Here is a 15729-nt window from a genome sequence, read left to right on the forward strand (position 1 = left end):
AAATACATAGCACACAGAAGACTATGGAGCAAGAAGGGACTCTTAAAAATCCTGAGTCTATCTTCACCAGTGATTTGAGCGAAATAATACAATGAATAAGGATAAAAATGCCATTGTTATCCTCCAAGTAGTGACATCAATGAGACTCTGAAACTTGATGTCCTCTCCTAATCAAGTCTGATTAAATGATACTTTAGAAAGATATACTTTCAACTGAATGGATTTGTAAATATGTATCAATATATACTAACAGCTAACTTTGCCCATAAAATGAGCAAATTAGAAGACTGTTCTTTGTATTGATCAGATTCTAATATAATCTGATTACTTAATAAATCTTGCTTTACGAATTGCTTTGGACACATTCAGTAATGCTGACAAATCATACTTGCATATGTTGAGCCTACCAAAAGTGTATGTCCTGCTTATATTGCTCTCTTTTTAAAAAGATTAGAGAATTTTAAAAATATTGTTATATACTGCACCTAATAAAGCCAATAGATATTGAAAAAATATAATGTACTGAGAATGGTCTTTACATAGACAATATCTTGATAAAAGAAAATACTAGCCTATTGATAGCTTATTGATAAATTTTAAGAAAAAGAGTAATATTGTTTTAATTCTTAAACACAGAATTTTGTAATAATTCTATTTCCCAACATTATTCTATTCCTTTAACTTTAATATCTAATTCTTTCACTCCACAGATTATGGTAGTGGTAATATTTGGTCCACAGACATCAGAATGAAATTTATTAGGAGTCTGTGGTGAATAGAAAGAAAACATTTACTTGGATTGTAAAAGTATATAATTGGCTTTAAACAGACACAATTTTATTATCTTGTTATAAAATGTCACCTTTGAATCTCACAAAATAACTTCTATTCCCCTCAACAATGTTCATTAAAATAGAATTATGGAAAATCTCAATTACAGAATATTTCAATTCTTGGTAACATAAAGTTTAGCTTTAGCTGACCCTGAGTGAATTCCCTTAATCAGGAAGCCTAAAGTTATTTCTAATTAAACAATCTAAAAATAAGGATAGTTAATAACTCCAATTTCAAATGCACCAGTGGTTGACTCTGGCTAGAATGATACAAACTTCACAACTTCATTAAATCAACTTCAGTGCAATATAATATATGGACCATAATATCACATGGGCATCAATTTCAAAAAGAGAACAATCACAAACATCACCAAACAGAAGCAAACAAATGAAAATCAATCTTTCTGTCTAGATAATCAATTCTTTCTGAGTCAGGCTTTAAAAAAAATCCTATCCATGGAACAAAATAATAAACAGGAGTTTTTGCGTGGAAAAAGGAATATATAAAAACTGAGGAGAGGAAGATTTTTTTAGGCCCTGTTAATACCCTCATCCTCAGTGAAAGCTATGCAAAGCAAGTGGCTACAGCTCCTAAAGACGTGGACACAATCTCATGTACTTCCTGATAGAAACAGTGTCAAATTGTAAAAATTACTAGTGAACTGACCCAATTGTGTCAATGTGCAGTCAAGAACCAATTATAAAAATACCTGACCCAGCTATAATGATTCCTTAACCAACTCACTATACACAGTTTGAGGCCTATATAAGCATTGGAATAGATACATTTTATGGAAAATAAAATTCATCCTGAAGGAAAACAATAATGTGGCTAACAAAGATAATGTGATATGTGAGACACATTACTATTGTGTGCTTCTTTGCTTCTTCAATTGAGCTATCAACTTAAAACAGCTTTGGCATGCCCAAACTCAAACACTGAATCTACCATGGACTCATTAGAAAATCATTTTTGGCAAACTAAAAAGTAACAGCATGATTCTTCATTTTATATCCTTAAAAGAACCAGCCTATAAAATTTAAGACAAATTAACCTCTCCCTCAGCATCATTTCTTAGGAAAAACTAGTAGAATGGTTATTTTACTTCCCAAAATTCTTGGAAATGTTATTTTTCATAAAGGAAAAAACTTGCCTCAAAAAACACCCCCGTGTTATTGTTTCACATATTAATGGCTTTTCAAATAGCAGGTATATTATGCCTGGCCTGTGATGACCAAAAAACCCTACAAAAAAAACAAAACAAAACAGAAAAGCCATGTCTGATTACTAGTGAGCAATGAGTGAGATGAAGTTGTAGATGTGCATAATTTAGCACAAAACAGTAATTACTCACTAAGTAATACACCTCAAAAATCGAGGATGATGACAATCATCTGGTGATGATAGTGGTTTTGACAATGAACAAACTAAATAAAGACTAACATCTTACCTGGTGTCTTGAGAAAATGCAAATGATGTCAATGTTTATTTAATTGTAAAAACAAATACTCTTGCTTATGGCTATACAATTAAATTCAAGAGTCTTTAAATAGTATCTAAATTTGCCAAAGAGGTGACTTTGTTTGGTTTTTGCACTCAAGCAAGTTTTTTTTTTTAATTTTTTTATTGTTATGTTAATCACCATATATTACATCATTAGTTTTTGGTGCAGTGTTCCATGATTCATTGTTTGTTCATAACACCCAGTGCTCCTTGCAGAACGTGCCCTCCTCAATACCCATCACCAGGATAACCCATCCCCCTCACCCCCTCCTCTCTAGTACCCTCAGTTTGTTTTTCAGAGTCCATCATCTCTCATGGTCCGTCTCCCCCTCTGACATACTCCCCTTTTCTTCCTCTCCTGTTATCTTCTTCTTTTTCTTTTTTCTTAAAATATGTTGCGTTATTTGTTTCAGAAGTACAGATCTGTGATTCAACAGTCTTGCACAATTCACAGCAAGTTTTTAAAGTAAGTTAATAGAATATAGTGGCCATGGGATTCAAACCACAAAGATCTGGGTGTGAGTATCAACTCCAAGGCTTACTGGCTGCATTATCTTGGGAGGTTATTCAATAAAATCTCATTTTTCTGAGGAAAAACAAAAGTGTATACCTTGCAATACTTTGGTGAGGATCAAAGTAATATTTATTGTTATTTTAGCTCAGTGTGTGGCACATAGGAAAGGCTCCCCCAATGCTAGCTTTATTATTTCTTAAAATTTTTGTTATTATAAATTATTTGTTTAAAGATTGTCTTCATTTGGCTTAGTCAACAATAATTCACTTATTTTTTTTTCTAAAAACATTTTTTTGTGTGTGCACCGATCAGGTATCAGTCACTATGCTAAGCACTGTAAAAACTTATAAAAAATTACTATTGGTATAATATATATAATTTAAAGTGGTCCTATTATAATGACTATATATTGAATATTTTATCATTCATATTATATCAGAGACCACTAATTATAAATCAATCTAAATCAAATGTCAGTTTAAGTAGGTCAGTTTGGTCAGCATATACAGGAATATAAAGCAGATAATCCTATAGCTATTACAAGTTTGTGCTAAGTATAAAGCTTGAGTAAAATGTGTCATTTTGTGAAACAGCAAACACCTTATCATTATATTTTCTTCCTCTGAGAATAAAATTTAGATGAGTCCATTTTTAGTAAATTACCCAAGTTGATTATGTATTATATATTTTGGAAGATCAAATAATCGAGTGCTAGCTAGTCTTTGTCAGGATGATTAAAAAGACAACTTTTAGCATATTGCATTTGAACGAAAGCTTTTGTATTGAGTCATAAGGATACTCATCTTAAACAAATCATTGTAATGATTCATCTTTGCAAAAAAACAATAAAGCTTCTACTTACACTAAAGTTTACAGTAGAAAACATTTTTTTCACTCCATCACTGAAACGTTCATATGGTTTTTTGCTTTGAGTTAGAAGAAGGGACCACTATTGCTTTCTTTCCTCTAAAAAATTCTTTTTAAAACAAATAAAAAGCTCTCCAGTCAATGGTAATTATTATGCAAAAAGTTTTATCACTGGATTTAAAAAAAAATAATCAAAACCATCTCAAAGAAAAGCATAATGCAGAACACCTCTGGGAAAAGTAACAGAGATCCCTATTCAAAAAAATTGTGGCAAGAGACTCAGGCATATAACCTAGATTCTATAAAAATCTCATGGGCATCAAATGTCAAATGGAGTGCTGCTAGCTCCAGGAATAGAAAATGAGGTCTTCCACTAAAGCAAAGGGTAGAGTTTCAATGTCACAGAATCTGCAAGGATAAAATGCATTCAACCATAAATGTATAGTTTAGCTAAATATATTAAGTTTTAACACATGGGCAAAGAAATGGAAGCATGAAAAATTGTGTTGTCTATTTGGTGTCTATACAATAAAGACTATAATATTCACACTGGTTTTGAAGGAAACTGGTTTTTAGATTTATATTTAGGAAGGAAACTTGAAAAAAATACATTTTGGCTGAATATCATTTAATTGTGAAAATATCATAAATGAACATTGTCCACCTTCCCAGAATAGAGAATAACAAGTTCTAATACTCAGAAAGAGTGGTATGATAGAAAATACAATAAACTAGAAGTCAGAAGGAGGCTCCAAGCTCAGGGGTTAGAGCACTGGTCTTGTAGAAGTCAGAAGGACTGGGTTCTAGTTTAGGCTGCATAATTTTTTCATCTCTCAAACAGGAGTCTTGCCTTCTACTTGCTCTTCCTTATGAGGTGATTTTACAGTTAAAAGCACTTGGTACATATGGCAAGCACTCAATAAAGGTTACTCCCTTGCTTCTTAAGTGGGGTCCACAGACCAGCAGCATTGGCATCAGCTGGGAGCTGGATAAAAATACAAATTATTGGGTCCCACACCAGACTTATTGATCAGAACCTACATTTAAACAAGCTCTCCAGGTGATGGGTATGCACTTTAATTTTGGAGAAGCACTGTATTAACCAATGCTGTGTATTATAACAAATGATAGTTATAATTCCTCTGTTTTGCTAGAAACATTCAAATGTGCTTTGATATATATATATATACACACACATATATATATAATCTACAAATGTTTCAGATAACAGTGATGACAATGATGAATTAAAGGAAAATAATTCATTCTTTGGATTAGCTCTTTATATGTATTATGGGCATTTCTCTCCTGCCAGGATTAATAAAGTACAAAAGATGCTTCCCAAAAAGTGAAGGGTTAGTAACAAACCGTTCCCTATATCATGTCACTCCTGGTAAGACCCACGCAGAAACCGTTGAGTTTAAAGATAAGAGGCAATTAGGAGTAGCACAGCAATTTAAATGCCTTAAAATGATCTCAGGGAGCCTAAAGAGAAGAAAAGGCTAAGAATTTCACCAGCTCATGAATGCTGAGTTTGTGTGAATCCAGATTTCTCAGAATCACTATTTACATTTAGAATAGGCTATAACATCCATATATTCATACAAACCAGGATAATTCATTCATAATCTCATCACTATGGACGATATATAGAATAAAGCCTAGTTAATTGCCTTTGCGACTAAGTTGAGAAATGTCCTAGAACTAGTATTGCCCTTCCTTTCTTCAGTATCCAAACCTTATGTGAAATATGTGAAATTAATTGATTAAGTCACTAACCTTCAGAACAGCAATAAGAGGCAAGAATCTTTTCTAATTTGGTCTACATTTATGTTCTATTTTTCCCCCTACTTGAAATAATCATATGAACTTCTAAAATTAATCAAACAGAGCATCACTTTCTATAACAGAGGGGCATGATCTCTGGAGGTAAATGGAGTGGAATTCAAATTCCAGCTGGGCTGTTGAGAAGTGTACATGGGGCAAGTTATTTAATTCTTCGGTTTCCAGCATTCTCATTTATAAAACGTTGGTTGTTGGAGGAGTAGATATGGTAACATGTGTACTACTTAGCTACCAGTGTGGAGCACATGGTTATTATTACTGAATATTGTGTAACAAAAACGTGATTCTGGGAAAGCTAGAAAGCCATTCACTTCCCTAATTCAACCCTGACTCCACTGAGTCTTGATATAATTCTCATTCCAGGGAGACATTTAGTTCTCTCAATCAGATTCTGTACTGTTTTCTCTTACATTTGCTCTGGCATAGGGCAAATGGCTAAATTTGGAGAGAATATCTGAATTCAAAAGTAAAAAAGGGAATTGAGATGCTAATCAAGTAAGTATAAGAACAGGTGTTAAAAAATGAAAAGTCTAAAATAAATTGTCCCTGGCAAAGAAACTGAATATAAATAACCCAAGTGCTGAATGAGTATCTTGAAATTGTTGCCCTATACTGATAAAAGTAATTATAGCTTTTTTCCCACAGAAATACTCTTAGAGCCCTCAATACAGACAAGAGATGACTTATCAAACACTGGAAGGTAGACAAAGATTCTTTTCCTGATGTAACAGGTGACTTTAAAGTATAAAATGGAAAACAATGTTTACAAATCCACACATAATCCTTTTTAATTTTCTGCAGCAACATCAAACTAATACTGCAGATAGACCGGTGCTTGACCAGTGTTCAAGAAAACAAAGGATTTTGTAAAACTGCTCATCAGAGTCATGCATCAACAGAAGACAGTGCCACACAGCAAAAAACAAACACAGAAAATAAAAACAAAGAACAAATCACACACATTTGCATGCTAGCACAGCAGATAGCAAACCCTTTTCTTGTTGAGTAGATTCTTTCTCTGAGAAATAGATGAAGAATAGTCACTGGCCTCCAAATCCTACAATCATCCAATAACATAATGATATTGACACAATTACAGCAAACAAAAATTATGCATTTTTAAAGTATTGCCCCCATTCTTTCCCCCCCATCTTCCAGCTCACCAGAATGCATACAAATTAAGCAACATAAACAAGACTCTCAGAAAAATAATGATACTTGACAATTTCTAAATTAGTATACTAAAGTAAGTTACAAATAATAAATCCCCTACACAAGAATATCACTAATTGAAGGAAATAGTTTCTTACTTAAAATATCTTAGAAAAATTCATATAAGAGCACAAATTTTAGGATTCATAACGTAAAACCTTTTAAGATTGAGAATAAATCATAGACTTTTGGTCTTAATTTAAATGATAAAAATGAGCCATATCAAAATATTCAGCATTATGATAGAAAAGGTATTAAAGTATTTAACCTTGGAAAAAATATTACATTTAGGGGGAATATCAATACATTCTATTAACTTTTATGCCTCTGTCAAACTGAAAACAGAAATGCTTTCACACCTAGAAATCTTCTAAATATTTTTTCTTTACTCCACCATTAGAAGTAAAGTTCACTTCTTTTTAAAATAATTATTGGGGGGATATTTTGTCTTTAGGCTGATAAACTATACACTATTAAGTTCAAGGAAACATTCATGTTCATCGTTTTAACCTGAAGCACAATCCTAAATATTTTTAAGGAATCCAATGAAATCAATTATGAGACATGAAAAAATCCAATCTCCTCTAGTCACTGACCTATATATCAACCTGATTTGGAACAGTGGGGGTTATAGCTGAGCATGTATAGACCCATAGTGTTAAAGCATGTTCCACAGAGCACACAAAGATCTATATAGGTCATCTGTTTGTATAGCCGTGTAAAAGTCTATAATCACTTGAAATGTCAGTTTAACCTCAATAATACAAAATTGCCATTATAATTCTCAATGTGTAAAATTTTATGGCAACAAATAATGCTCTACGCAAACTGGTTCAAATTGTATCTTAATATAAATATAAGCATATATTTAATATATATTAATATATTTTATATGTAAGTAAATATAAATATATAAATAATATATAAAATATAAATTAAAATGTTCAAATTGTATCTTAATATAAATAAAATTAATTGTTCATCCTTCAGATTACATGCCATACTTGTTTACTCTCTAATTTTGTTAATAGGTAACTGAAAAAGAAAATGATATCATTTACAACATAATTACTATTTATCTTTCCTTCAAATTCTGAATATATTTTATTGTTATTTACTAGATATGAATGGGTGACCTCATGTTCATAGCATATTGTATGTTTCCTATATTCTTAAATAGTCTCAAGAATATTATTTTTGGTTGGTATCTATGGATGATGACTCTAGTTGGTTTAAGATATCACTAACTGTCACAGATTCCATTCATTTCCATTTGTTTTACTATTACAAAAAACATTTCAGTGAACATTCTGGTGCCTACCTCTACTTATTTCCTTTGGATAAACTTTTAGAAGTATACCAATTTGACAAAAGAACATAAACACTTGTGAGGTCTTTGATATATAATGTCAAATTGCCCTCTAAAGAAGGCATACCAATTTCTAGTTTTCTTCAGCAATGTATAGATCCTATTTTTCTACATACTCAACACTAAATGTATAATTTTCTCAATCTTTGCTAATTTTTCATAGTTTTTATTTGCATTTACCTTATTGCTAAGCTGTCCAACATTTTTATATCTTTATTAGATTTTTTCATTTAAATTCAATTAGCCAACATAGAGTACATCCTTCTGTTCCAGATGCAGAGCTCAATAATTCATCAGTTGCGTATAACACCCAGTGCTCACCACATCACGTGCCCTCCTAGATTTTTTTTGCCTTCTATGACGAGGCTGTTCATGACCTTTGTTCATTTTTCTCTTGACTGTTTTTTGAAACACTATTCAAGATATAGTGAATTTATGATCTGAGAATTGACATTTCACAGAGGAAAAATTACCAAGAATTTCATTGAAGATAAGCTACAGGTTATACTCTGTATGTGATGCTGTTGTGTGGCATCGAAAATTATCTGTCAAGAATCAAAAAGGCAAGAAACATGAGGGAAGCATATGGGATAAGCTGCTATCCATGCTCCCCAGTTCATGCCCAGCATACCTTCCCTACCACGGAGCTTTCTTGTCATTAGCTGTTGTGGAAAGAGAACAGATCGAGCGAGTTGTGAAGCAAGATCCCCTTGCAAATAACTGCCCAAAAAAACTCCGCAACAGAGGGTAGCATATCAGTTGCCACAAAGATAAGAACGCTTTATGCAGGCAAAGACCTTTGAACAGCTAAAGACAGAAGCCTCTTGTTACACACTCAGGACAGTGATCTACTTTATCATTCATTCAAACAGATTTTCCCCCTTCATCAGGGCATCTTTTCATTTTATTTGCTATTCAAAACACTGGGACACAAAGGATGCACTTCATCTTGTGTGCTACTGAAATGAAATCTTGAGGCAGGAAAAAAAACAAAAACCCTTGCCCTAAATTCCCTTTCAAAAGTGAAGTGTGAAAAGACATCAAGCAGGGTACACTGTGTTATTGTTGCAAGAAAGTCAATTCTACAATACAGAGACCAAGGCCATCAGCCGTGGCTTAATCACTTCTTTACCCACAGTGAATCATAAGAAAAATCCAAGAAGAAAGGGTTCCACTTGGGGAAATGGAATTTCTCATTGTCCTTCCTCTTGATTATCATTAACATATATGGGCACAGCTGTTTCCTTTCTCCGAATAATCCTGAAGTCAATGCTGTAATATTGGCTCCCTTCTTCTGTCTCCATGGGGCGTATTATACCTCACCTCATGTCCTATTCTGAGCAGCAGAAATTTCAAATTTGTCTTTTCATTGAGCAGCAAACCAGAAAGCCTAACTATCTGCTTTCGTTTGGTGCTGAGAGGATTAAAAATTACTTGAAAACTTGGTTTCATTGCAAGTTATAAGCTAAGTTATAATATAGAAGGTAATCAAAATGAAAGATGTTTGAACAAAATAGTAGCTATTATGTATAAATTATCTGGGACTTTCTTTTTATAAAGTCAAGTTTTTTTTCAAACAGAGTGAAGAACTAGGCCATCTCAAAATTCATCTTGACATAATTTTATATTCTGCAGAGTATGTATTTATATACCAGGGCCATTATTATACAGTTGCTTTAGGCTTTATTGTTTCAAGATAAAATGCATTACTTATCTGAATGGGGTTTTAAAAAGCCATCCAAGCTTCTCGGTTTCCAACTGAAAGTTTTATTAGTTCAACTAACAAAGGAACTCAGAGGCAGGGTGGAAATTGAGACAAGGTATTCCCACTGACAGCTTCTAGTCATCCACCTTGGCCTATGGTTGTCACTGAAAAAGATGCTTATTTTTTTCCTTTTTCAAATTTTTATTTAAATTCTAGTTAGTTAATATATAATGTAATATTGGTTTCAAAAGTAGAATTTAGTGATTATCACTTACATATAACTCCCAGTACTCCACAAAAGTGCCCTCCTTAATGCCCATCATCTACTTAGCCCATCCCCCACCCACCTCTTGTTCTCTGTGGTTCAAAGTCTCTTAGGCTTCCCTCTCTCTTTTTTTCCCCTTTCCCCTATGTTCATCTGTTTGGTTTCTTAAAAGATGCTTCTTAAATGAAAACCTGTTTGATAAATTCACAAACAATAGGGCAGTTTCCCCATGAGGCAGTTCCTTAAGCAATGCAGGGGCACTTGAGAACTTTAAATCATGATGTTGTTGGTCCACACATGAAAAGTATACTCCTTGTGAGTAAGATCTGAATTTATTTATTGTTCATTCATTCATTCATTTGATCTTTCAAAGATATTTTTTGCAAATAATTCCATGACACTCCCTTCCTATAATTCTTCACTCGACAGTTTCCTAGACACCTGAAAGTTAAAATCTATTCGTAAAATTGCCATCAGACTGAAATAGGGCTATATCCATACACACACATCTGCCCCCAAGTTTGGTTTACTTTAATGTGAGGAAATAGTAAGAGCAGTCAAAGTCCATTTCTATAACAATCACTGGAGGAGCACACTATTGTACATAGTAGGCTCCTGAGAAATTACTCTTTATTTTTTCCTTCAGGTATAAAATGTTCTCCTAGTCTAAATTCACATAATTTTCTTCTCTGTTGAGAGAATTCTCAGAAATCTGATGGCAATCTTTCCCATATCACATTCACTCCTCTTAGTGCACATACAAATTTCCATAGGCATATAAAATGGTAAGATTTTAGCTGTTACTGTCAATTTCCTAGGTTCAGCAGGGAAATGTTGTTTTGTGAGGCCTAGGGGCAAAGGGTATTCTGAGTGGAAGGCAATTTGTATGCTTGTTCTCTCTGATGGATGCTCAGCTTACTTTGATGCTAATATTTGGTATTATGTGATTTTTGTGGATTGATTTTTAAAGCCTCAGGCAAAAGAACCAAGGCTCCCCCCTCCTTTCTTCACTCAGTTCTATTTCATTAGAAGGGGGTTTTAATTCCAATACTCTCCATATGAGAGCTGTTCTGGGCAAAGCTGATACAGGAGGATTGAACATTTAACGGTAGCATATCAAGTAATGTCGAAACACTGAACAATGTCTGTTTTCTCCCAAGGAAATGCAATAGCTTGGTCTGTGGTCTGGACGTGGATTTGCCAAAATTCAATCATAAGGCAAAATAAGACAAGAACCCCACAATTATCTGGGTAGGTTTAGACACTAAGATACATATCTTTTATCATCTTCAATTATTCCAATCTCCTGCTTGCTTACTTGATTTTTAACTCACTAAAAATAGATAAATAAATAAACTATTTCAACAAAGATAGACTTTATAGGAAATGGTGTTTCAGCCTTTTGGTAGAGGTAAAAAACAATAGTTTTTTACTATTGCTATATATGCTGGAGCATATATAGCTCTCTTTCTAGTCCAGGTTAGAGTCCGGTGGCAAAATGTAAGCCTCCATTTTCCAAATATCCCCCATTTTGGCATTGTATATACTTGATTTTAGCTTGGAATTGTGCTACTTATATTCCTACCTTTTCGTGCACAAAGTACCAACAGTAAAAGCCATGCATTTTCTACCTTCAAAGATTCATGTTTACAACAAACCTGCAATTGACAACAAACTTTGAATTTTTTTCAAGATAATCTATGAAATGACATTACACAAAAAAAGGTTTGATAGTTAGACTAACAAAGATACATAATAATTTTATCAGCTAGAATTCTGAAGGAAATACATACCCAAACCTTCCGATTCAAATAGACACGTTTCATCTACCCCTAAATCTCGGCACCAGGATAAGAAATTTGCTGTATTGTCTCGGGCAAAAAAGGAGCCTGAGGGTGCAGTGGCTTTGCACGGAATCTTCTTCAAGGGCAGATTCTGAAAAACAAAGAAATCTCACTCTGGTGGAATATCCGGCAAAGTCATCACAGCGACCAATTAAATATATACTTATGTTTTCAACAAAATGTTTTGGAATGACTGCATATCAATAAATAGGTTATGAAGAGGTATAGAAAAGGAAGTAGAATGCACATGAAACTTAGTTGTCTTTAAGAAACTATAAAAAAATCTGTGCATATAAACAAATCCTGGACTTTTTTTAATTTTTTTATTTTTTTTAATTTTTTAATTTTTATTTTTTTAAAGATTTTATTTATTTATTTGAGAGAGAGAATGAGATAGAGAGAGAGCATGAGAGGGGAGAGGGTCAGAGGGAGAAGCAGACTCCCTGCTGAGCAGGGAGCCCGATGCGGGACTCAATCCTGGGACTCCAGGATCATGACCTGAGCCAAAGGCAGTCGCTTAACCAACTGAGCCACCCAGGCGCCCCTGGACTTTTTTTTTTTACCATCTTGTAGTAATAGAAACAAGTCCCTTGCTGGCTCACATTGTCTTTTTTCTTTCTCTTCTATTTTTGGGTTTTTTTTTTTTTTTGTTTGGCCTTATGTTCCATCCAAGTATTCTATCATTATTTCTCAAAAATTATTCATAAATGTATTTTCCATTTGTGAAAGAAGAATGAAACACAAATATGCTACATGAATATAAACAATATGTAACACACAAACCTGCATTCTTATATGCACACACATACATATCAATATATTATATTATTAATAATTTACATTATAATATAAAAATAATTCTGTTGTATTTCTGCTATCTGACCTTGACACATACTGACATTATGCATCATTTTTCTTATGGGATAAGAAAATGCTTAAGGGAAAAAAAAAGAAAAGAAAATGCTTAAGGGATGCCTGGGTGGCTCAGTCTGTTAAGCGGTTGACTTTGGCTGAGGTCATGATTTCAGGGTCCTGAGATTGAGACCCTTGTAAGGCTGCCTGCTCAGGGGGGAGCCTGCTTCTCCCTCCGCCCCTCCTCCTGCTCACGCTCTCTCTCTCAAATAAATAAATAAATAAAAACTTTAAAGAAAAGAAAATGCTTAAGATAAGGGTGGGTATGAACCTGGACAGACTTTCTTATTAACAGTCTGCCATAAAATTTTAGCCAGGAAACCTCCACTGGCACCATACCAAGCGTTAGAGAGGTGTGTGGTCTTATTTTCTTTATTATAACATGACCAGTGTCCATGGCATTCCAGGGAAGTCACAGAATGCAATTCTCTGTGACATGAAAAACTGAACAATGGATTTGGATGATGTGGGCTACATAGAGCTTCATCTCAAAGAGAGAAAAGATCAAGGGAGAAACACTTTGTGATTTAAGTTCATAAATAGAATGTTTCCTTCATTCACTGGGAACCACAAATAAAAGCAAAATGTTGTTGATCAACTCATTTGCAAGAATGGTTATAAAAAATGAGATAGTAGCCTTAGAGGATTGGTGAAGTTCTACTAACATCATACTATTACTAGAGTTCTTCACATCTGAGGATTTTATGGCCCGCATAACTAAAACATTCAGTTACTACATCACTCAAAGTCTGTGTCTGTCCAGTCTCAAAGGTCCATCTCTTTCTTGCTGATTGAATTTAATTTAGAGGAGACATAATGAAGATTTTTGCATGAATACACAAATATTTATATAGTTATATATTTTAGGCATTACTGATATAAATATCATATATGAGGTTACTTGTGTAGCAATACCCCCTGAGCTATTTTGGTTAAGTAATAGTTTTCAAGGAAATTATTTTCTATATAAGTTGTAAAACCAATCATAAATAGCATAGTGTAATATCTCCTTTATAAAATATTTGCAAATATCACTCAGTATTTATTAAAATAAAAAAAATCCTTAAATCTAGCAATTCACTTCTAAGTATATATCCTAAAGATATAATAGGATTAGTGCTTAAAATATATCTGTATCTATATATTTGTTGCAACAGTAATTGAATAAGAAAATATAGAAATAAGAATATGCCAAAAGAGGGCTGGTGGAATAATACACAGTATATATACAATGGAACTCTATGCAATAATTTAAAAAGAGTAAGATAAATGTATATATGTTGAACCATACAGATGTTCAGTAGGTGCTCATAAGCATAAACAAATAATTTGCAAACAGATATGTATACCACAATTTCATTTTATGATCATGTGTATATGTGTATAAACACTATATATATATATATACACACACACACACACACATATGGCCATATGTAAGGTGAAATTGCATATAAATATGTTTTATTATAAATACGAATATTATACTCATTTTTATAATGTCAGTTTAGGGAAAATTTAAGAAGGACATGCACCAAATTGATAGCAATTACCTTTGAGGAAGGTGATTGATGCATAGTTTCATTTACTTCATTACATAATTCTAAAATAAGTAGGAGGATTTTATTTTTTTTTTTAATTTTATTTATTCATTTGAAAGAGAGAGAGACAGAGAGAGCACAAACAAGGGGAGAGGCAGAGGGAAAGGGAGAAGCAGACTCCCCGCTGAGCTGGGAGCCTGACATAGGGCTCCATTCCAGGACCTGGAAATCATGACTTGAGCCAAAGGCAGACGCTTAACCATCCAAGCCACCCAGGCACCCCAAGTAGGATTTTAAATGACTTTTACATCTTATCAATATTTTCAGATTAAATAATCAAAATTGGTAAATTGTGTCAGCCAAAACATAAAAGACGATTTACTGGAAACAAAAATCTCCAAGAGATGGCTATAAAGCTTTTTTATTATAAGACTAAAGCAAAGATCATCTCTAAGAAAAGAACATAAATAGATTTAAATACAAAGCCACATTAAGATTTGCCACCTCTATCCCTGAATAGAGAAAGAATAAAATGTGGAAAACCACTTAAGACCCAGGAATGAGTTTGCATAAAGGAAGTATAACTTAGAAATTATAAACTATTTGACAATGCTAAGGACACCTAAGGACATAAGGCTCAAGGCTTGTGTAACGGAAAGAAATACAATATCCATTTTGCACTTGAGAAGCTAGAGATTGATGTGACACTTAATCAACCAAGGGACATATTTTGAGAGAATACCCACAAGCAACAAGCCTTCAGAAATCAGTCAGCCTACTCTTTAAGAACTTAAAAGGACAAGCACTGAGCATAGAAGTGAAAACAACATTTTCCCCTACAAGGTTCTGGTCCTTACAAAGTCATTTACATAACATATACCTGAGAATAAGTATTTAAAATTGATTCCTATTCAAAGACATGAAAGTTATTTTAGGACAAATAAAATGAAAGCTGGCTACTGATATTTCATAACTTGGGGATATCCAATGCAGAAGAATTCAATAGTAACAGCAATCAAACAAGGCAGTAGTAAAGTGATTTATGGGATATCTGTTTCTGTTCTGGACCTGTCTGATTTAGTGCTTCTATGTCATCTGAAGACTTAGGACACTGTAAACAATGTGAATGGTAGCTTCCAGTCCTCATCCAGATGAAATGTTTTACTTGGTGAAATTTTTAAAAAGTCATCCTCATTAGTCCAGATGACTAACGAATTGAGCCCTCACACAGAGTACCTATTTATAAGTCATCAAGCATAACCAGGTGTAAGGATCTCTGTGCAATGTCTAAGAGCAGTCACGTGCTTGTGGGATC

At 33.5% G+C, this 15729-nt stretch overlaps 1 protein-coding gene across 1 annotated transcript in view; it reads right to left on the bottom strand.

Moving 5' to 3' along the window:
* Nucleotides 1-15729, bottom strand: part of GAS2 (growth arrest specific 2) — a 126958-nt gene that overhangs the window by 69249 nt on the left and 41980 nt on the right. The window contains exon 4 of the mRNA XM_025879045.2: nucleotides 11911-12052. Within this exon, the coding sequence (XP_025734830.1) occupies nucleotides 11911-12052 (142 nt within the window). The remainder of the gene's footprint in view (nucleotides 1-11910; nucleotides 12053-15729) is intronic.

This window comes from Callorhinus ursinus, unplaced genomic scaffold, assembly GCF_003265705.2.
Source record: "Callorhinus ursinus isolate GAN/ISIS: 27379988/994484 unplaced genomic scaffold, GSC_fseal_2.0 scaffold21, whole genome shotgun sequence".
Classification (NCBI taxonomy): Eukaryota; Metazoa; Chordata; class Mammalia; order Carnivora; family Otariidae; genus Callorhinus; species Callorhinus ursinus.